This window comes from Notothenia rossii, assembly GCF_949606895.1.
Source record: "Notothenia rossii genome assembly, chromosome: 9".
NCBI lineage: Eukaryota > Metazoa > Chordata > Actinopteri > Perciformes > Nototheniidae > Notothenia > Notothenia rossii.
The window spans coordinates 70,297,622-70,321,864 of NC_136907.1; the positions used below are offsets into that span (position 1 = coordinate 70,297,622).

The 24,243-nt window shown below is 42.3% G+C and overlaps 1 protein-coding gene across 25 annotated transcripts in view; it reads right to left on the reverse strand.

Annotated features, from left to right (window-relative positions):
* LOC307020878 (receptor-type tyrosine-protein phosphatase F) overlaps nt 1–24,243 on the reverse strand; it is a 169,299-nt gene that overhangs the window by 56,332 nt on the left and 88,724 nt on the right. For 13 of the 25 annotated variants that reach the window (XM_079652549.1, XM_079652545.1, XM_079652543.1 and 10 more), the window contains exons 5-12: nt 17,283–17,471; nt 15,473–15,490; nt 13,003–13,113; nt 5,996–6,265; nt 4,601–5,182; nt 4,165–4,298; nt 3,470–3,614; nt 223–528 (exon numbers count right to left, since the gene is read on the reverse strand). In XM_079652549.1, coding sequence (XP_079508675.1) covers nt 223–528; nt 3,470–3,614; nt 4,165–4,298; nt 4,601–5,182; nt 5,996–6,265; nt 13,003–13,113; nt 15,473–15,490; nt 17,283–17,471 — 1,755 coding nt within the window. The remainder of the gene's footprint in view (nt 1–222; nt 529–3,469; nt 3,615–4,164; nt 4,299–4,600; nt 5,183–5,995; nt 6,266–13,002; nt 13,114–15,472; nt 15,491–17,282; nt 17,472–24,243) is intronic. The other 12 variants (XM_079652544.1, XM_079652555.1, XM_079652532.1 and 9 more) reach the window with 3 other exon arrangements.

Below are 24,243 nucleotides of genomic sequence, written 5' to 3' on the forward strand. Positions count from 1 at the left end.
TGCCAAAGATGTAAAGTGGTGAAGCTACAGAAAGCGAGCTGAAAAGAAGAGGAAAAAAAGAGAAGGCGACCCTCTCTGCTACCACCATCATTGACTCAGAAATGACCATCAGGCCACACAGACATTTGCAGTAGAAGTTAAAAAGAGTTAGGGAAGAAAATGACTGGCAGCCCCAAGCAGAAAGAGTCTCAGAGCGCTCTGCTTCATGGAGTCTCCACCTACCATCCTCTCTGGTTTTCATCCTCACTGGGGCACTCTCGGGGCCCGGGCCCACGTCAGTGTGAGCCCTCACCCACACCTGATACTCAGTCCACTTCTCCAGGCTTTCCAGCATTTGGCTGGAGGCGTCTGCTCCGATGTCTGGCATCTCATGCCGCTCCGTGTCCTCCCCCGCCATGGCCTGGTAGCTGACTGTGTAGCGCACAATGGCGCCGTGGCGGCTAGCGGCGGGCGGGGCCACCCAACTCACCTTGAGGCTGGTGGAGCTCAGGCTGACCAGGTGTACATCCTGAGGGGGGGCGGATGGGGCTGTTGGGGGAGGGGAGCACAATAACATGGACGGGGGAACGGATCAAGCAAACGAAAAGAAAAGAAACTAAAACACAGGCAAACAAAACACAAAACTGTGGAAGCTTTTTGAACTGCCGATATGAAAATTAGAATGAAATATTCCAAAATGTCAATGTAGTATTTTTGAGTTTCACCACCTTCAGTGTGAATGCAAAATAAATGTAAACATGAAGACTCAAACTGGATAATATTCTTGTAACAAAAGTCTTTTTTGAGTCCCTTTCTAAGCTAGTGAGAATCACATATTTTGCACTCACACTGTAGGTTTGAATATAACATTTAATTGTTATACTGAGTACAAAAAGCTTTCATACTAAACAGGATGGTGCCTCCGGACTGAGAGATTGGCTGCACAAACACATTACCAGGCTACTGCTAAAGATGAGTTTGGCACTTTATTTATGTGGGAGGCCATGAAACTACAGGTCGGGCTGTTCCGAACAAAAATGTGTGAAATCTTTACAAGGCTATGGTTTTATAAAGATGTCATTTATCCCTAACTGTCGTGCTGTCTCTCGCAGCATGTAGAGGCAGCAATAAAGTGGCAGCAATAAAGTGGCCATAGATGTGTGAGTGCGTGAACAAGTGCTTGACAGTGTTGCATGGTGTTCACACATTGATGCTGAAGCTCTTTGCTTCATACTAACTGTAACTAGTAACTGTGTTTGTACGACCCTGATCAGTTATGCTGCTGAGAAACACTGGGCTGCCTCCGAAGTCCTACACAAAGCTATCATTTCATAATCAATAACAGCCATCAGCATTTTAACTAGTGTCAACATTTGGTTGATGAAAAACAATATGTGTATGATTAAAAGATGGGACATATTCCTAAAAGTTCAGATTTACTACAACAACATGCTTTGATTTGAATGACTATAATCAAAGCAGCAATGTTGTATGACTTAGTGTTAAAGTGACAGTCCAGCAGGCCATCAAGTCTTTGAATTGAATGTCGAGATGTAATATTAATATGCCATATTATTATTTCAGCAGCAGTTAGTATATTTGTAAGCTCTCAAGTCCAGAGGGAAAGAAATAAAACCAACAATTTAAAAAAGATACAAAATAATAATAATGTAAACAAACACAACAGCGTGCATGTCATGCATCTAACTCAACTTGTAAAAAGATTCAACTTCAGGAGAATAAAATGAAACAGGAAAAGGAACATTTATACTAAGGTGGTCTGAGAAGCATGCCTATGAAATGTATTTTGTGATAAGCAGAGCAATGAACAGTTATCCCAACTTATGAATGAAATAAGCTATTGGCAGAACATGAGATTCCCCTTGAGTCTCCTCAGGTAGACCCTGGTCCTGGGATTGGGCAGGAAACTACAAAGACAAGACAACACCATGTTGTACCAAAGATTGTGTCATGGATGTCCAGATGTAAACATCTACTACATCAAAGTCAAATAGGAAGAGGGGGAGACAACACAACAGGAAAAGCATATGCCTCTAAGGCAGAAATGAGCAAGACAAAGAAGGACGGTGAAGTTAAAATACTTCTATCCGCCCCCGCTTCATCCACATGATATAGCCCAATATATAACACAAATACAGAACCGCTGTATTGTTATCAATATGAGTTCTCTCTGTTAGTTTTATAATGTCCTGTTTCATTTCAGGTGAAGCAGCATCATGTTTCATCATATATGTTCAGTTGAGTTTTGTTCATTGCTCTGAATCTTAAAACAAATGTATTCTAACCAATGAAATGCAGCACTGGAAAATGTCACACTTTGCCACTCTGCCTATTTGCCTCAGATTCTTCCTAAGTCTGCAGCTCATATCAGGCACACCATCCTCCAGCCGCATGACATCCAAATAATGTTTTCCAAATTCGGTGTCCTTGTGAATGGTGCTGTCAAGAGGCCCAAGGATATGGACTCATCCCCACCTGGATTTTAATTGACGGTTATATAACTCTGTGGTTGTCAGAGGCAATAACTCTTCAATAATATGTCCGTCCGAATGCAGAAAGATTTCAAAAAGAGATATCCATATATTGTGCAGTATTTTGTATTATTTTCCAGCCCATTGCGAAGTAATAGAAAAAACAGCCTGGACTTGTTGCAGCGCTCTTCAATACAGCATTTTGCAGAGTGTTTGAAGGTGCAAATCAGTTGGAGTGCACTCAAATCAGCTGTTACTAATTAACGTTAATTCCATGAGTAACTTGACAGCAGGCTGAAATTAAATGTCTCTGTGTTCGGGTTCATTTCTCTCTGCAAACCAGTGTTTGCAATAAACTAAACCTGGTGATACGTCTTCTCTCTCTAGCAGATGGTGTCAGTTAAAGGTTACACTTTTATTTCTATCAATTATATATATATAAGCAAAGTACATTTTATTCATGAGAACATTTTGAGATGAGAACAAAAGGTAGTTCTGTACGGGCCAAATGCATGGCACGAATATACTGTATATAAGCCTCCCGGGTGACAACGATGGTGCCACCGCAGCAATAATAACAGCAGTCGGCTGGCAGAGAGTGACATTTTGAGTGCTGGCACTGTAAAAGCACATAATGATATGAGGAAAAACACACAGCACAGCTCAGGAATGTGGGAACAGGACACATTGAACCTACCTTTGACACTGAACACAGGGCCTGCCCTCAGATAGACGGACAGGAGGGTTAGTGTTGGTGACAGAGGGGAGGTGGTGGAAGCGTGAGGCTGACCGGGATGGCTGCACTGTCAGCACTTTATGTGCTGCTGAAATGGACTTGACATTCAAATTGCCAACTCTGTCTTATTTAAGCTCTATGAAATTGTCCTGCCTAGACCTAAACCGGCTTCAGCTGGTTTTTGTGGGACGGTTGCACAACAAAATAGCTGGTTAGTGGACAACAAGTAGAAAAGACAAGAGGGGGGAAATGGCGGACTTACTGGACTGGGCGGTGCGGGCCTCGATGGGCTGGGTGAAGACGCCTAAACCCATCTCTGATCGGGCTGCCAGAGAGAAGCGGTACGAGGTGTCAGGCTTCAGACCGTCAACAGCATGGGAGCCAGCTGGGTCGAAGATCACATGTATCTAGACAGCAAGACAGAGAGACAGAAATATACCACTGAATAAATAATCAGAGACAGTCAGACATGTCTTTTCATGTGTCGAGCTATATGGGTAGTAGTTGTTGAATTGTTTTGACATGGAGGAAATAATCTCCCACTGAAATCCTAAAGCCTCGACTGCTGTGTCTCCTTCCTACAGGCACACAAAGCAGAGCACACAGCCAAATGGGAGAGGAGCTCGTTCCAAATACAAATTGTCCTCTAGTTTACAACTGGTGCAGTGGTCCAGCAGAGTTGAACACAGGGCTACCAGACAGAGAGGCAGAACCAAACAACTTTGCAGTCTGTTACCACAGTAAATATTTCACATCGGCTGGGGAGTTGCCTGCATTACTACAATAACATTGCTGCAGATGAGGCTTCCAATTCAGAGAAATTGCATCATAAAATGCAAGATGGATCCTCGTGCAAATGAGAAAAGTGTAAATGAGATACAGCAGATAAACAGATAGATAAATAGAAGATATATAGATATATAGATAGATAGATAAACTTCATGTTGTTATTCTAACCTTGGTCTCCGTGCCGGACTCCCAGTACTCCAGCTCATACTTAGTTATGGGGTCCTGTACGGGCCACAGCCATGTAAGCATGATGCGGTTGTCGAGCTCGGCATCGGCCTCAAAGCTGGACGGCTGGGCAGGGACTGGGTACAGAGGCGCGAGAGGTTAAACAATGAATGGAACAAAAAGAAAAGCACATTACTAAAGCTGAACGTTCTCCACAGTGTCAGCAGCAATAACCGATTCCCAAAAGCGGACCTTATGAAAAAGCATTTGCAGCGTAGAACCAAACAAAAAGACAAATATGATTTAAAATGTGTTGTAGTAACATGCAATACATTCGACGGTGAAAAACACATACAATACTTCAGCTAACTATGCATGCCTAACCGAAGGCATCTTTACATTTACATATTATGAACACACGCAGTGGTTGGCTGCTCACCTCCCTGCTGGGTTTTGACTTGCAGGACGTCAGAAGGTGGCCCGTCTCCTACAGAGGTGAAGCCCAGCACCCTGAGGCTGTAGGTGATATCAGGAGTCAAGCCTGAGATGGTAGTCAGGCTGCTGTCGTCGGTGTTGTGTTTCTGCCAGGCGCTGAGCGGAGCAGTCAGATCCGAGCTGTAGTAAACCCGGTAGCCCCGGATCTGCCCGTTGGGTTCCTCGGGCGGTTCCCACTGCACCAGCATTGTGCTGGCACTCAGCATGCGCGCTTGGACATGCAGAGGTGGCGAGGAGGGGGCCTGCTCACCGGTGCGAGTCTCCACGGGGTCGCTTGGCGGCCCGCGGCCAATGTTGTTGACAGCCATGACACGAAACTCATACTCGGAGTAGGGGCTAAGTCCACCAATGCTGTAACGGGTAGTTGCCACACCTTCCACTTCCTGGAAGCCATTCTCTGAGGACTTGGCTTTGTACTGGATCATGTAGTAGGAGACGGGTTCCGGGTTCCCAGAGTCCCAGGTGAGAGTCACACTCGTGGCTGTGGTCTCCGTCACAATGAGGGAGGCGGGGGGCTTTGGCAATGCTTAGGAAAGAGAAACATGGTATTAGCTTTGGTATTAAGAATAGGCTTTTATTTTTTAGACATGTGGGTAATTGGAGAGAAATTGGATGTCTGGCACATTTGAAACTCTCAAAATGTAGGCACAATACAGCTCAAATCAGCTCTTGTGGAGAAAAGGCATGACTGGTCATGCCTTTTCTCCATTCAGTAACTCATAGCAGTGAAATGATCGTTTTATAAGCTAATCCTTATAGTGCTGTCAGCAGCTATTATCCCCACATGAATAGAAAAGCTAGAATGAAAACTCAATTTTGTTTTTCTTCACCAGCCTGGTCATTACCGACAATACAAGAAAATTGCAAGAGCGGTTCCCGTTTTGACTGTACAACAAAAACAAACCAAACAGAGGGTCTGCTTTACTGTGGACCCTCGAAATAACTGTGTATCGATTAGTTGAGGCATAAGTGGGATCAATACAGACTACAACTGATAAGAAAGACTGCGATGGATAGACAACACACTCGCATAGTCACAAACACGGGTGGGTAGAGCCACTTTCACACAAACTCTTAGATTAAGAAAAAAAGGACTCAAAGAAACACAAAGAAATAAATGCATACCAGCCGTGACATCGATGCTCATTGAGAAAGACATTGCAAATAGTATTTGTACCTCTCAGCGTCAACAACAGCCAAATGCTACAGCACAAGGCCAGCAGTGATTATGTTCAGAAAGTTCAAGTGGCCTTAGGTGGTTTATTCTGTTTGATCAAATGTAATTATCAGATCTGAGGGTGACTCAAATCAATGGTAAAGTTGAACAACATGTCCTCACCTTTGACAGTGACCTGGGCGGTGGCTTCTATCATGCCCAGAGGGGAGATGGCCACGCAGGTGTAGTTGGCCGACACGAGGATGTTGATGACCTCCAGCACGTTGCGTCCCATAGGCATGTCCTCCTCCTTGGTGATATCAGTTTCCCCAGTCTTCCACTTTACATAGGGCATGGGCGAGCCAACTGCCACACATGTCAGGTTGACGCTGCCTCCCGGCATCACCTCTTGGTTGGTCGGGGGAATGGAGAATCTGGGTGGGACTCTTCGTACTGAGGGGATGAAGGTGGAAATAGTGAATAGTTAGGATATGACATGAGGATATGACAGTTTTCTAAGATTTCATGAATGGTCTCGCTCTACCTCAAGGCTAAAAGCTAACTCAGAAAAGCTGCCCGAACAGAGGGCTGATCGCTTTTGTACTAATGTGCAGGCGGGCACAATGGGAATAATGGGACTGTCACAAAATGGCTCTGGCAATTCACAAGAAAAACTTTGAGGGGGTGTTTTATCCTCCTGCCTACAAAAGGGGATATAAGCAAAAAATAGCCCAGTTTAGCTGGAGAATATGTCTGGCCCTCTTTTGTCAGAGTGTCAAATGGTAGCCAGAGTTGCATCATTGAGGGACCCTGTGGAGATGGCATTGTTTGATTTCTCCTCCCGCTCCCTCTCTCTGGCTCCTTCTGCTCAGCCTGTCTTTCTCCCTCTCTTTGTGCAGTTCTGATATGCAGATAGGCTGACATTAAAAAGGGTTCCCATGGAGACACGAAGGGCCCGTTGACGTCGCCAGGGACTAGGCAAACACCGATGCAGAGGCTCCATGCAATACTGAAAAGCTTGCCCAGAATAAACAGGCTGCCAGCATTTACATATGACTTGTTTACCATCTAAATAAAAGGCACACAAGAAATGCCTGCCATATTTACACACCTCTGATCTTTTTCTGGTCACTTTTTGGCAACCATAACAAAGTTATCCGCTTGACATGGCAAATCAAATCAAACTTGGCAGTGCTATGTAAACATCCATCAGTGTCAGACCTGGTAAATGTTTGATATGCTGTACATTTCCACTGTAAGTGCTGAATGTAGGAAAGGCTTCTGATTTCTTTAACCTTGATTATAGAGAAAATGAAGCCAAGTCAAACATTTAGCTCCCTAGTGAGAACCCATTATTGCTATCCCATGACTGCTGGTTGTACGTTTATTTTTTTTTAAAACAGCATACACTGCCCCTGCATAATTCATACTTCTTGTTTCCCTAATGCACTACAACATCTATGTGTCTCTCTGGAAAAAAAAGTCCTTGACTGTAATTGCTCTTTTGCACCGGTCTCCATGAAAATGGATTTTCATATGTGATTCTCCCCCCACCTTCCCTTCCCTTCCACCACCGCTCCCTCCCCAATCTAATTTGAACCACAACGTTGTTATAGCCGTGCTTGTTATTACCCTCATTATGTGGTGACATGGAAAAAAACACGAAAGCACCTTTTGAGATTCCAGTCAGGAGAAGGCTGGTTCTCTGGACTGTACCATAATAAGGGGGAACTGGTTCTGACTTTTCCCCAAAATAATTGAGGTGTCATGCATAGAAGACTGCTGCTGCTATTTTTTGTTTTAAATCAATACAATCATGTGGGCTTAAACCACCTAGCTCGATATCTCATTCAAATAGTAATACCCTGAGTCTCAGCCACAACACATACACTTTTAGGGATTTGGGCTTTTGTTTGTTTCACACAATTACCCAGATAAATCAAAACGTTGCAATTTCTTTTATAACAACTAATCGTTTCCTTGAGTGTGTGGCACAAAATGAAAACAATTAAACACTGGGAACAGTAAGGAGGTCAGCAAAGGTGAAGGACTGAGTAATGATGACCGCAGCAAAATTCATATTAATGTAAAGTTGACAAAATGACTCAATGAACAACTTTAGAGAGTTTCTTCATAGAGAAAGGATTCATGCAGGAAAAAAGAGTCGTCACATATTAACAGTCCAGGCTCTCTGAGGTTCAAAGGCATATGGTTGCTTTTGAAATGCAATCAGTGGACAGGAGGAGCAGTGAGACCAGCCTGGGAACAGGACAGGGACGACATTCTCAAGCAAAGCATGCACGGGCGCAGAGGGAAGATACGGGATAGGATCACAAGCCTGAGTACGCTGGGAGAGGAAGAGAAGTGGGAACTTGGTCAAATGTTCTCCTATAATTGGCTGAACATCTGATTTTCAGTATGACTAAAGCACAACAGACTTTCCTTTGAATATTTCGAGAGAAACGATACAATTCCACTTACGCTAGTGACATGAGTTCTCACACAACTTTAACATTCCCCAAGTGCAGCTATTTCTTCTTTTTTTTTTTTTTACAACATATGCTTTTGAAGAAGAGAAACCTGAGAGGATCGGGCCCTAATGTAAGACCATTAAGCTCGGAGTATCTGTTATGCGTTCATGATTCCATAGACTAAACAGTGCAAAGAGCAGTCAGTCAATGGGGCCTGCGTATATTGAACACTTAATGTTGTGAATAATTCATGGCGTGCGGTTAAGTTTGGAGAGGTGCTGTGGAACAAAATGACTAGAGGGCAGGTAATTGTTATCGATTCCCCCGAAGCCTCTCTCCTGTTGAGAGCGGCTTCGGGGGACTCTATCAAAACCACAAAATAAGCCCTGTTTCCACTCTGCATGCCTGCTTGCTGGATACCTATACTTTTAACTGCCTTGACAAAGTGCCCAAGGATAGCAGAACCTGTCCAGTCAATCAATATTTGAGCAAACTGGCACAGAGTCAGCGGGCTCCGAGGCTTCCTGGCAGCAGAACAGGGCGACGATGCGGCCATGAAGGCTGATCATCCCCACTGCCAGCTCATTCTTAAATATTCTATAGGTCAGCAGTGTAGTAAGAGGAGGGATCATTTCCAAAACATTAGCTCAGTTAGGTCAATATCATAATCAATGAAGCTAAAAAAACAGGTTCAGTGTGTACATGTGTGGACCAAGCACCACATGTATTGCTATTCAAAAGTTGAAATGATCAGATATTAAACAGTCAAATTTGGTTTTGATTTGATTCAAAAATGTTTACAGTAAAAAAGTAGTATTTACTTTTTTTCAAAGATTCTCCAGGGCCTCCTGCTACAACGTCTCATGAAGACAGTCATCTCAGTACGCTAAGATTTGCTTATCACACCCGTCAGTCTCTTACTAAAGGATGCCCATGGCGGCAAAACAGACATAATCCCCAGAGGAGGGCTTTGTCAGTTCTGATACCCATGTCTCTCAGTGGGAGAGCAGGGGCGTTGCTGCTTAATACCTGACAAATCCGGTTGCCACCTGAATACCAGAGTAATCCATCACACGCCTCTGATAGGCTGACGGAGGCGGATGGAAAGTCTGAGGCTGGAAGGAACTATAGGTTTTGGTAGAAGTGGTTGGGATCGACGCTAAGGGTGTGGTTGGGAAGAATGCATATAACATAACATAAGAGAGGTTTAATAATGACTTCATGGGGAATGCTTGTGCGTCTTGGGGAGGCTAATCGAAACACGGTTTGGGGGAGTGGCGTTGGAAGGCATGCACAACTATTCAGGGATTCATGCAAACACTGTTACACGAGCATGGGTGGGACGGAGGGAGGGAGCGTATTTCGTTTTTTTAAAGGAAGGGATATCACTGTCCGCTTTAGAGGCGCTGGGAAGGACAGGCTGACCTCACCTACAGTCTGCATCAAATTGAAAGGGGGGGGGGGGGGGGGGGGATTATAAGTGAAAATGACCAACCTCCACGTTGATCTTTTTTGCGGATGAAGTGATTTGATGAAGGTGAGCGATGGAATGAGAGATACAGAGTGGAGAGGAAGACAACACAGTGAAACAGGAAAGTGCTTGTGTTGACACAGTGGAGGTTAGTGACAAGTAATGCATACATCGGTATCAGGGAGGGAAACTTTATATCATTTGTTGCTGTCATTTGAATCTATACCATTCTGTATTGCAGTTCACATATCTTTGATAATATAACTTATAAGTTGTTGATCACTATTCAATTGCATACTTGTTGCAGTTTATATTTAATTGTGTATCATTAAGGAGACGCTGAAATGCCTTTCCTCACACTTAGAGAGCTGTTTCCAACTATTTTTCTCCATCAAATATTCCTGGATTTATCGTTCTGTACGTTTCCCTCCTTGACACCCAAACACACACACACACATAGAACAACATGAAGATGTTTTGGTAAACGAAAAGCCAGACTGCAACACTTTATCCTCTGTGACATATTGACATGTCACATGGATATATGAAGGAGAGCCGGCAGACAGAAGCTGACATCCCTCCTCCGTTGTGGGATAAGCACTTGACAAATGATCGCTCATGTAAAATCACAGTGTGCTTGTGATTCTGCCCACGTTGATGGAGTCCACCTTTGATGGAGGGTCACCAAAAGCGACCCACAGCAAACAGGGTGCACCTGCACACCTACAAACATGCACACACTCTTAATGGATGAGAAGTGGAAGGACGTAAAGAAATGCACAGATAAGAAGGGGAAAACAATCCATGAGCAGCCCCTCAAATCCTCCTTTAGTCTCACCCTCTCCCCTCCCACACAGAAATATGAGGACATCATTCTTTTGTGGCTCTTAAATGTCAAGAAAGGGGTGGTGCTGGCAGTATGTTTGTGTACCTGCAAACAGGAATTGGATCAGGTAGCTAGGGTAAGTGGAAAAACACAGAAACAGATTCGCAGACACCAAGCACCAACCAATAACAAGCCACTTAATGCAAGTCTGACAGGAGTGTGGGCGGATGTTAGAAAAGGGATGATAGAGAATAATACCACGATTCGTTCTCCAATAGTAATCTTTTCAAGTCACCTTCAAGTAGTGCTTACGTTATTGACATTTCAGGCTACACTTGGTGTTCTAACCGGAGGGAATGTTATTTCTTAGAAGGTGTTTATTTTATTCAAGTGATATATTCTCATAGTTTACTCAGCAGTATAAAAGGAATATTAAACACTGCATTTAGCACTGCTACAATATTTTGTACGTCAATATGCATTTATAATTGTGACATTATATTATTTATTTGTTCATATCAAGTGTAATTTGTATTTTGTGCTTGAAGATTGGACTCAAGATCGTTTTCACAGCCTGCTGCTAAACATCAGCACTGTGAAATGTAACAATTGTCAAATGACATGTTTGCTTTCAAGGCTTGTTATGTTTTCAACTTTGAAAGCAGATGTTGTCAGTCCCTAAGTCTCCCCTCTGGTGTCTCAGGATAAAAACAAAAGCAATAACAACAGGAAAAGAAGAGAAGCATGTCAAAGGCCAATTGTCTTCAGTCCCTCATGTTTCAGACCCAATCAGGCGGGCCGGTGATAGCTCAGCCCCGGGTCTCGTCTCCTCATTCCTGCAGCAGTCACAAAGACTGAATGAAAACATGGCTGGAGCCTTTGTTCTCCATTCCAGACAAGTACACTTTTAAAAGGTTACGCTTGGTTTGATTTCTATCTCTCCACTGGTGTGGTGGGGCTGGCAGAGAAGTTGGTGTCGGGGGCCAATGGGTTGACAGCTACCTGGGTGGTGTTACAGACTAGCTGGGCCCGAGGCCCCTGCTGGCGCCACGCCACACAAATACTGTAATTACCTCTGTGGGGGGAAAAAAGCTGCGTTTGCACCTGTGACAGACATGCCCTGATTAATAGGCGAGACTTACATCCCTCCCTCGCCTTGGTTGTTTGGCTGACTACCTCCCCCTGTCAAGATTTAAGATCTAAACCTTCTGGAGCCCACAGTTTTTAATCTGTGTATTTGATGCCGCTCTAGTCCTTGAGGATGATTTTACCTTCCTCTGATCTTTTGGCTACAATCCTACATGAAAAATACTGATTCCATACACGAGTAGTCATATTTAAGTGATAGGATTCTTTCGGGAAAATTGTTCCCTTTACATAGTTGAACATTTCCTAGATAGTGGTTTGTATTTTCTTGTATAAGGTATAAGAGATCTTGATGGATGAATGCTTTAACAAATATTATGAAGCAGAGTCTTTTTCTTACCTTGACACTTTTACTGCCACCCTCCCTTCCTCCTCCACCCACACTAACAACTGGAGAAGCTATTCTGTTTCATGTACATCAGACATAGTGTTATCCTCAGGGTCTGACCTAGACTACTCTCTCTACTATACCAGCTCTTTCCAGGATAGGTACAATGCGGCCCTTGCCCTGCATTAGTGCTCACAGAGACACCACAACAAAAACAAACCCTGGAACTCCAGACCCCTCCATGCCTTCAGGAGCTCTGAGTAGTGCGAGGGGGAGGGGGGGGGGGGGGGGGGGGGGAATAATCGAGCCTTTCGATACAGTCAAAATAAAAAAGAAAGGAGGTCTGGCATTGGTTTCAACGCCAGCGGAGAATTTTTTTTCAATGCAGCTACTTTTCACAGCGGCGGCACCTGTCCGAATTCGCAGGCCAACAGGAGGTCGAGGTTAGTTTAACTCATTGGTATGGGAAGAAAAGCATGGCAAGGATAACGGTTAAAGAATCGGTTGTGGGAGAGAGAAAAAGAGAGCAATAATGGCATACATCAAATGTGGAAATTACACAACTGTCAAAGGCACTGTGTTTTAACAGGTGTTTTCAAGTCTCGGCTAATTAGAGCTCTGTTCAGGTTTAAAGGCGGGCAGAGCCATGCTGAGTTACTCCACGCACCAATAAGAATTACAAAGATGTTGTTTGTTCCAGGTGCAACAACGCTGATAGGAGGGTGGGAAAGATGTCAATCAAACACAGCTTGCAACACACTCCTGAGAAGAGTTATTATCATACACAATAAGTGAAGGCAGTACCTTTGAAAGCACATTGACTAAAGGCATGAACATTAAGGACAAAGCAGACGGGATGTTCGTTGCAAGGCTGTTTGGGGTTGGAAACAACAGAAATGACAGATTGTTAAGAGAATTCAAGAAATGAGAGAGACAACTTGACTTTACCTCGTACGTAGAGATTGGCAGGAGATGAGTAACGGGTCCCAGCGCTGTTCAAGGCAACACATTCATATTTTCCTTGGTCAGACTCCTCGCTGATCTCGATTTGCAGAGCTCCTGCGTAGAGGATTAACACATTTAGCCGTCTTGACAGTTGTGGAATGTGAGATGTCATTTGGCATGAAACCGCAGCAGATATCTGTACGGTGACTCGCTAGAGAGCCTGTAGTCAACTAGCCTAACCCAGTTCATGCATCATTTAGAGCCCTTACATACTGTAGACGCAGTTTTGTCAAGAAATCGTTTACCACAACATTAACATTTAGCTGATTTGACGAATGTAATGAATCTGCTAACAGAATATTTCCCTAGTCGTGTTAAGGAGAAAAAAAGGGACCATGACTGAAGGTCAATTAATCATCTAAATAACATGTCACAACCGTCAAAGTCTCAGTAGGCATCCTGCTTATGGAAATAATTGACAAACCAAAGTGTTTGAGTAATCTATCTCAGCCAGGAAAAGGGCTCGACTGAAAAATAAACACAACAAAAGCAGATAACATATGATGTTAATATCCAATACAACTAACCAGCCTACTGCTTAATACTAACATCTGTGCAATATGTGTGTCGCACAGTTTAACCAAAGGACATCATTTCCACTTATGGGCCTCAAGAGAAATTCTACTCTGATTAAGTATTCTGATGATCAGCTAAGGGTAAATAATGTGTTTGTATATCCTAATCGTTGAAAAAAAAAATGCAACTATATCCAACTAAACTGATTTAAAGGTAAATGTGACTTATGTCTAAACTGTTAATTACGGTTTTTTCTTCTTGAGGGCATAGGATTCGCAGCAAAGCAAAAGGCGGTGCAGGTATCTTATCTTTGTTGATCAGGTATTTAGCATCGAGGTCATAATTGTGTTTTTTCCATCAGCAACTGTTTCACCATGTCTTAACGAAGCCCTTAAGGGAGATGCTCCTCTGCCAGATGGCTTAGATTAGTATTCACAATCCCAAAAAGCCGTTGTCATCAGACAGAAGGCTAACATGTTGTTTCTGACAAAGCACCAGGAGACTTGTTTATGTGTGGTCATTTTGACACACCATGTCTATAACCACCATATAATTATTAGTAGATTTAGTTTTAATTTGACAAATACAAATAGAGACCTAAAACAGCTAAACTTACCTGAATCCCACAATTTAAAAAACACATGTTTAACAACCAGACAACTTCACCCAGCAGTACATATGTGTGTCACAAGTGAGTGATAACATTGATCAAGTCTCAAAACAGCATGGCACTAGCAGACAGCCACCATGCTGTTTGAAAATGACAAAAATACTCAATGATGTCAGGATACATTTTTTTCACATCATGCAGTATGAGATGAATACAACAAACAGGTTCATCACCAACCAAAGGGGACTCGGATCAAGACGAGACCAAAAAAGAGAAGTGAAACAGGGCGGGGCAGAGACATGTGATAACATCACCTCAGATCTCATGACAACATATCTCTCCAAGGTGTTTGCTTTGCACGCTGAGCTCGGCGCTGTCTGATTCAGCAATGACATGCACCTGCATACTAATGCTGGTGTCACCAATCTGTCAATCTGCCCCTTCCCATGGGAGAAAACAGTGTGAGTACTTCAGAAATGTACAAGGTTACTGCCATGGCAGTTGTCAGAGCTGCAATGCAAAACTGCTTTAAATTACTTTCAACTTCTTAAACAATGGATCTTCTACAATCTCATTTCAATCTATTTGCAAAATAAGTCAAGGGGAACCGAGGCTGCCATATAGCCACCTCAAAGAGTTAAACATAGGAATATGGGCTTGATTAGGGGCCAAGGACTCATGGACAGTGAGACAGACAGCTGGTCCCAAGCGTCCACTATTTACGTCCATGTTGTGGAAGGAAATCATGCTTTCATGATTACCATAAAAAGGGGCTGAAGCTTCCACCTTAACGATCTCGCTCGGAGGCAATGCTGTATGTGCTGTATGCAAATGAAGCCGCTTCAGTATACATTGGTGCTAAGATAGGAGGCAGATAGATCCTCTTGTGGCCACATTGGCCTTTAGTTTAAAATGCAACTCCTCGCCTCTTTCGCTCAAAAGCCAGACGAGAAGCTGATGCACAAAGATGTGAATGCGTGTGAATTGTTCATAAAAAAGGTTTATTTCTAACAGTGTAGGAGGGGCTTTAAAAAAGCTCATTTAAAAGATAACACCTTGGACTTGCTATTGCATTACCCTGACATGAGGGTTGGTGATCATTTGTTTGTTAGCGAGCAGACAGCAGACAGGATGTCGGGAGGAGACGAATGGGGAAGAGGGTGTGTAGGCGCTGAACAGCGTGAATGAACCTGGTGATGTGGCGTTGGGGGGGAATGCAGGGGTCTGATGTGGATGTGAGGGAATGGTGTGGACGTGATATTTTCCAACACACTTCATCATCCTTACCTCTAATTGGTGTACCACCTAGGTGGGAGTCATTTCAATGCAAAAAGGGTTGAGAGATTAGTAAGAAATCCACTTATATAAGTGGGAGAGAAAAACATGGCTTCTGACAAGCCACATATAAAAAGGAAAATAAAAACTGATGCAGAGTAGACGCCACTTAAATGTAATGTGACAAGTGCACTTAATCAATGCTATGAAAGAAATATATTTTTTCGACTGTACGTGTTTTCTGTAAATGACCAAAAAAAATCACAGCAGCAAAACATTTTATAATATATTGCTGCTACTTTTGCATTTACAGACAACAGCTACAGCCACATGTGTACTTCATAGTAGCATTACAATTGCATTAAATTAAAGCATTTTTATACAAATCTTTCTAATTTAAGATGGCCTTACTCTGTGTACAGAATGCATTTTTGCAGAAAGTCGTTAGTAAAATGGGCAAGAGAAATGAATGAAAGTCAGACACAGTAAATAGAAAGGTGCACAGCAAAACGTATTCAGGTCAGAGGTATTAAATTGAAAAGAGGTTAGTATTTCAACAAAGTGAATGACTTAGATGGTGTGGAAAGAAAGAGCTAATGTTCCTGTGTGCTGACTAACTTCTCGTGGTATAATAGGAGCAACTGGCTCAGCTTTTCTGTTTAACTGCAGCAAATGAATGCACCTTTTTTTGACAATTACAGAATTCGCCCCCTTTTAGGCCATATGCCGTATTGTTAATCATGAAACGGCACCAGATGTCAAAAAAGGGTTGTGGAGAGAAAGAATTGTCTGTCTGGGGGCATTACATATCAGCAGTTTTTCAGGCACTCACTATTTGCGAGAAAGAAAACTAATTAAAAGTTTGTAGCTAGAAATATATATATATATATATAACATATCATGGTTTAAGGCACAGTTTATCATTGTTTTAAAAAACACTATCAAACAATTAAGTAGTTGTGTTATTATTGAATTAGCGAGCCATCTGTATCTAATTGGGGATGTGTGTTTGGTAGGGCAGCGATTTAATACTGCGAGAACATGGGCAGTGCAAGGGAACATGCTCCAGTGACCTGTATTCAACTTCCACTTGGCAGCTGTAGTGCCAGGCTTTTTCTGGAGTAGCTCTCATCTCTAATCTTTGGGGCCTCAGAACTGTAGCCTGGCCTTACACTCTGTAAGTGAGGTAGATTTACAAAGGAGTCACACGACTGAATCAGGTCAAAAGCCACTAATCTATCCACCTTGCACCTCTTCCATCTGATCCAGTTCAGGCGAGCGCAGTCACTTCATCAAGTGGACTGCGACTGTGGACACCTCAAAGCAGTTGTATTTTTTGTAAAGTTGAATCCTAGCTAATGCTTAAATGGCTGGCCTCATTGTCACCCAGCTGCCTGTTCAAAGTGGGATTAAGGATTATTTAATATAGTGAAAAATATCTTTCTGTGCTTTGGATGTTACAAGCTCATGCATCACTGTCAAAGATTGCACAAGAATAACTTTATTCCAACTTCTGTGTAACTTTATAAGTGGCTGCAGCTTCGAGAAATACAATTCTGTTAGAAGTCATCTTACTAACCAAGGTGACAATGGCTGAATAAGATTTTCATGTCCTTTGTGATAAAAGAGAATACATCAAGTCATACAAGACAACAAAGGACTTTTGTGTTTTCAGCTCATCCTCAGGTCTTGTGTGCCTCATGTCTGTTGATATTCATCACTACTTGGTATTCTGCTACTTGACTTTGCTATAGTGACACTATCAGTATGTCATGTAGAGTAACACAATAAAGAAATGAGATCAGATCAGATCAGATTTTACCTGAACGAAGCTGTTTAATGCGCCCGTTGCTGCTGCTGATGTCCACAGGAAGCATGTCCTTGTACCAGGTTATCTCTGGGTCTGGGTTTCCGCTGGCGGCACACAGCATGGTGGCAGTTCTGGTCTTCTCAACCACTTTCAGCTGGGGACCCATATCGATAGTGGGGAAGCCATGGGGGATCTGGGTCTCTGAAAAATTCAAAAGGCAGATTCTTGAGTATATCCAGAGCCACATGGAGCAAGGAACTGTGTTAAAATGAAAAGAGGGAGAAAGAAGGGGATGCCTAACACTACAAAAATATGTGTCAGAATGGGCTCTTATGGCTGTGAGAGGCGTTGAGTACATCAAAGCTGTTGAGCTAGCAAGGACAGAAAAGAGGATGAACAAGAGCAAATACATTTCAGGTGCTCAAGGCTGCACAGTAATCAGAAGGCACACAAGCACAACAAATTAGCACAACAGCACTACTACTGCAGGGGAACTGGAGAACTGCCATCATTTGGATTTCAAATTTGTTTGAGAAACGTCTCTGATAGATTATCGCAGCAGGCTTATTACAGGTTCAGACAGAGGAAGGATAGCAATCTGTCTCTGGGTACCCATGCATAAATGAGCCACTTTAGGCTTAGCAAGTTAAACATAACGATTTGAATAATCCAACTCGACATAACGAACGTAACAGCATAACCATGACAACACACTAAGTATAATCCTGAAAGCAAAATGTGGTATTCTGAGGTAAAAGGTCAAATATATATTGATTTTATATCCTAAAATCTGCGAAGATATGAGTCGTGGGTTATTTCAGGGTCAGCGTTGGCGTACTGCATTCTGAAAGTTATCAGGAAGAGGTGCATCCCAGCAGACATTGTTTTTTACACTTACAATATTATTTGGTACATTTAAGTCATGATATTAAACTGCCTACAAAAGTATATAAACAAGCAGTTCTCTCTGATATTCAGAATAAACAATGTAACTGCTATGTTGAGAATTGAGAATGCTCATTGGTGAGAAAAACAGAAACAGTCCTTCCTCTTTGAAAGAAAAGACCCAGTGGAAATGTTTTTTTTTTAATCCAAATGAGGTCACCGACATGGCCTAACTATGCTGCAAATCTGAAATAAAACCCCCTCCCACCTATCCTCATAATAAACTCTAATTTAACCTCTGAGCAGCGTTAATAAAGGAGAAACACAACGGCCCTTGAGAAGACTTTTTATCAGCTTGCTCTTAAACGTGTAATCTCTTTTATCTGCTTCCTCATGTGCAGATGTGTCCCTGGGGCCAAAGTGCTCAAATGAAATCCTTACAAAAGTACTAATGATCTGAACTCCTTACTTTGGTTCACCGTGAGAAGACACCTAACTGCTGGTCAACAATAGGCAAAATGGTCCACAGGGAGGAAATTAATTAATACAAAACAAGATTTGGCTTTTTAGGAAAGCTGAGCAAATGTGTCCTGAACAAGATTACAATGTTTCCCAAGGACAACTGAATGGTTCACAAAAAAAGAACTATTGATTGCATGATGCTTTAGAGAGACAAAATCAAACAAGGTCATTTGGTGCGTTGTATTGTGTCTCAAACTACCGCAGAGGACTGGTCAACCATGTAAGACAGTGAGTGCATTGTTCATGTGCAAAAGAAAGAGAGCCAGCGTCCTCTGCAAAGTTCCCTGATTAATTGGTACATGAAAGTTGTTGTTCACTTTATACTCATCAGAAAAACAAATGCCCTCTGTCACAGTGTCCATTGTGAGCTGTGTTACAAGAGATACAAGAATGGCTCACATCAGTCATCAGCTATGAGATACACAGTAGTCTCTCCTATGGAGGAATACCCACATTAAAAGCGTTTAGAGGCAACAAGTGATTATTCAAGACCTAATAAGTGCACTTTTAGAAATCTACTTCTGACTCATTTGTTGACTCCATTTGAGCAAATACAATACCCAGATGAAAAGCTTGTAGTGGCAAGAAGTGATCCTTCAAGTAAGGGATAATGTGCAGCGAGGCGGAAAGAACACCCGACAGGCAGATCAGGAGCCCGACGCGAAGCTGTTCAATGATCTTGAACAGCTAAGTCGCTGCACATTATCCCGCTTATTACACGGCCACATTCTCAACAAAGTAACGACATGACTCCCAATGTTAATTGATGTGCTTTTATAGATTTAGAAAATGTTTTTATTGATTTAAAAAAATAGTAGGCTGTTATTTATTTTAAATGACATGCATCCGCTAAGAAAAATAGTCCGTTGTTACTGTTTGAACTACGTAGCAACGGCAGGAACTGCTTCGATAGCGTTTTGTGAAATGCTGTAGCGTTTCCTGAAATGCTGTGGTGTTTCCTGAAATGATGTGGTGTTTCCTGAAATGATGTGGTGTTTCCTGAAATGATGTGGTGTTTTGTGAAATGATGTGGTGTTTCCTGAAATGATGTGGTGTTTCCTGAAATGATGTGGTGTTTTGTGAAATGCTGTGGTGTTTCCTGAAATGATGTGGTGTTTCCTGAAATGATGTGGTGTTTCCTGAAATGATGTGGTGTTTTGTGAAATGATTTGGTGTTTTGTGAAATGCTGTGTTGTTTCCTAAAATGCTGTGGTGTTTTCGGAAATGCTGTTTTGACTTGCACTACAGGGCCACCGTAGGTTTCTGCCTCGTTACTTCTCCGCTGTTTTCTTGTCCCTCTTGTCTTGTCGGTTTGAAAAGCAAACTGCATGCAGTAAAATCGACGAAACTTCTTTCTGCAGATTTGAGCGTCCTTAACAACGATAAATAAATCCTTGACAGCAGTCTGTCTGTTCTGGATTGACAACGTGTCACGTGTTCTGAATGGACCAATCAGAATCGAGTATTCAACGAAGCCATGTAATAAGACCTAATAAATACACTTTTAGAAATCTACTTCTGAGTCATTTGTTGACTACATTTGCTCCAGTATTTTTGGTGCACTTTTCCTATTTCCTTAAACATTTATAACGTGAACCTCTGATTTGTGTCAAAGCCTACACTAAAACAAGGCTGTTTGTCCTCTATGCTTAGCCTGTCTGAGAACAAACTTCCATATGTAAACGTATATGGTTGAGCATGAAGAGGTGCATGGGTGTACTTTGTTCCGATCCCCAGCAGAGCGGTTGTTCCTGCTCTCACCCTTGTGTTTGGCCTGTGGCCCGGATCGTCTCATATTCAGATGTAGTTGACAGATTTCTGCATGGCCTCTTATCTTTGCGGTGAGGCTTACTTCCTCTCTAACGATATTATAGGATTTGTTTTCAGAAAAACCCAACTGAAATCAGGATACCTCTACAAAACAGACAACTACCGCACATTGAAATAATATGGTACAATTTGTAATTGTATGAATAAATGGTAACAGTAGCGCCCTGTGGTCCTCTGTGGTTTGCTCCCTCTAACCTTCAAAGGGAAATACACACCCTGCATGATGTTGAAGCGTCAGTCCTTTACTAAAAGAGGTCTATCGAGAAAGAAACTGAAAATACAATTGGACAGTTGTTGGACAGTGGTTAAGGATTAGCACACTCATTTATTATTATTCTTTTAAGGGGCAATGTGGGAGAGCCATCAATTATACCAAAGCTATAGAGAGCTGACCTCCAGTCTCATCTACTTATAGCTCACATGTGCATAATGGCCACAAATCACCTGAGAAGGGGTCCTTTGAGCCTGAACACAGGTACCCCATTTCTAATCAGATTCACTGGGGTAGGACATGCTTCATGAAGTTGTGCTAGTCAACTTAAATAAGTCCGAGTCCCCCAAAAAATCAGTTCCGAGATCATTTTTTTGTGTACACTTATTAACGTACTTATTTCAATACTTAGTTTAACAACCTTATCTATACATAATCTGCGCCATCAAATCATGAAAGGGATAATTAACACGGTCTAAAACCTTGTGAATATAGACGTGTGTGCACATGTTAATCCATTGATTAAGAGATATGCGTCTCAACGTATTAAAACATCTCTAGAGGTTTCAGCGCTGCAAGCAGGTGGCTGATCTTAAATCGAGCGTGGAGAGAGAGAAGAAAAGTGTGTACATTGAAGTCTTTCTACCAGACCTCTGCTGATTCCCCAATGTTCCTGTGTTCATATTGCACACATAACACATGGTTGGGCCCCACACATCGCTCCATCTCTCAGCCAGAAAATGGTGTAGCTTCCCTGTAGGTCTAGTATAAAGTGACTATGTGTTGGAAACCAATCGATTCAATGAGGCATGACTCGGATCCTGTCAATCGCACCTCGCCAGTAACCCCAGGGATAGTACTGAGAAGGATTGAGAAGTCTGTCATACCATATTTTGAGGGAATTTCAGAAGATTTGTTCTGTTTTATCGAAAATCTACCCGTGGCAGCTCCAACTTTTGTTATATATTCCCGCAGAAAGAAGTAACTTGTCTAGGCAAAGGGGAAAGCTATTTATGCGATAGTGCTTTGCAGAACTACGCCTTTGATTGAAAACACTGGAATATCAGCATGTCTTATTTTCCACCAAACCCTCCTGTATTTCTGCATATAGAATATTTATGATTAAGATTATTGGAAAAGGTTCCTGGGCTGTGAAAAATGCAAACCATTGGTAAAACAGTGTGAAGGAAACCAAAGGAGTTATTACACGAGTCAGTGGCTCTTTCATATCAGGAAGTACAAACAGAGAATACTTTGAAAGGCAAACTACTGCTGCTGCTGCAGAGCTTATACAGTACATGCATTTATCCCCTAGGCTTGAACGTTTAATGTTTGCATTGACGGTGGACAGTTATTACAACTGTCCGGCACTATTTTTCACAGTATGTCTCATAAGTGGAGTGAACCATAGCTTCACTTGGTGTGTCAATTTTAAAATGAGAAATTGTTGGGCTGTATGTTCAGTACCTGCAATGAATATGTTGGAGGCAGAGCATTGCTTCCATAGAGTGTTATATTTCAAAATGGGGTTTATTCTTCAAATATGGCCAATTTAAACTTTTGAAACTAAGAAAAACAAAACCTCCCAAGGCCTATTCAAACCAACTTTAAGGCAGAGATAATAAACGTCTGTCATGATGCTGTAATGATTTGTGCTGGACCTAAAACACAGTATCTGGTTTTAAGGTTTTTCCCTGAAGGTGTAAAGCTATACTCATTCCTGCTGGATTTCCAGACGTCTCAAGGCCAAGCCACAGACTGAAGCTGATCTTTGATATAACAGTCCTCTCACACCCTGGCTTTGACTCTTAAAAAGCACATTATTTTGAGTAGCATACAATTACATGTTGTATGTTAGGTAAGCTGAGAAATCATAAAATACCCATCAAGGACTATTTTCAGGATAAACAGTTAATTCGTTTTATCAGGTTAGAATGTAAACACAATGCTCAGTATGAAACGTTTCTTTAAACAGTTGCAAAACCATGCAAACTTCTTTTCTCTTTACACGTATATTTTTACAGATTTTGTTGATAGTTAAGATTGTACTTGTACTGCAACTCCTGAGGCTGGCCTGCCAACTCGTCATCAGGAGAAGACAAAGACATGCCTTTGTTCAGTCCTCTTTAATTCAAAGGGGAAGGAATGAGGACATTTGGAGAGAATCCAGTGAAATAGTGCTGGCAATGCAGGTTGATGTTTGTCAAGATGGAGGGCATTATGAATAAAAAGCCCTCTTGTGCTCGTGAGTAATTCATCAAAAAAACCTCCACTTTTCTGTCTCATCGAGCCAGAAATACCACTAAGTTGAAAGTTCTGTGATAATGCCACACAAGCGATCCATTACAATGATGAAGAATGCTGCAACAAAAAAATATATGTCTGACTTTTTTTGTTCCCAAATGGCTCGTTTATTCTGCATGTATGCAGTAGTACACGGGATGTCTAATACTGAGGTGTTAATTTGGTCTAAAGGAGTACTATTAAATGGGTCATTTGCAAAGTGCTTCCGGGACACAGTTGTTAAAAACACAACTAGTAGAAACACCCTGGATATGCAAAATCACTAGGGCCACAGGCAGAAGGGCGTCAAACGTAAAGCTAGAAGCTCGAAAACTGGTTCTGCCATGATGTGAAAAATAAAGTCCTTTGTTCTCTAAACAGCCAATTATCACACACATTCTGCAATATGAGCAACATCAGTAAAACTTGTTTAAGTGGTTATAGTACTACTGTAAAAAGAGAGGGCAGTAGGGGACGGCTTAATGTGTTTTGTGGTTGTTCTAGTCAATTAGAAGAGCAGTGGGGGCCTCCACTATACACAAAAGGCATGGGGCAACATTAGTAACATTATTTGTAATGAGAAAATTACAAATATGGTAATTATATAAATTAGGAAAACATGATACAATAATCAGAAACCGTTGTTTTGAGGAGGTGCAGCCTCTGCTGTAACAGCCACAGGCGGGTGAGAGAAGAAAGAGGAAGTAAAATGGCGAGGGGAAGGAGGGGAGAAGAGGTGGGCATGGCAACCTCCTGCCAGTTCCAATTACCAGTGTGAGTGGAGCGTGGCAGCTAGGGCGATGGGTCTAATCAGAGCCCTGCTGAAAGAGACCCGTCCCTGTCCTCCTGTCCCACTGGGAGGCTGCTGGAGCTCAATCCCACACTAGCGTCAGCCAGCGTTTTCCCCTCAACCCAAACACACTCATCTCAATGGGGGGAAACACTCCAGACACCCCAGTTGCTTCATAACAAGGGGAGCCCTGACACAGTGGCACTAGATAAGCATTTGAAAAAAAAGAGACTGCCTCATTTCCATTTCAGTATGTCCTAGTATCTTCTTCATACTCTCAAGTGCAAAAAGATGTGAAAGGTACGTGCTGCTATGAATGTTTTAAGTGAGAATTACAGCACAGAAGGGTCCCTTCAGAGAACATGTGGTTATGAAACATATGTTGAGAAATATTCATGTGGAACATTGCTGCAACATGAACAGGAGTTGTGTGCATGTTTGCAAGCTGACAA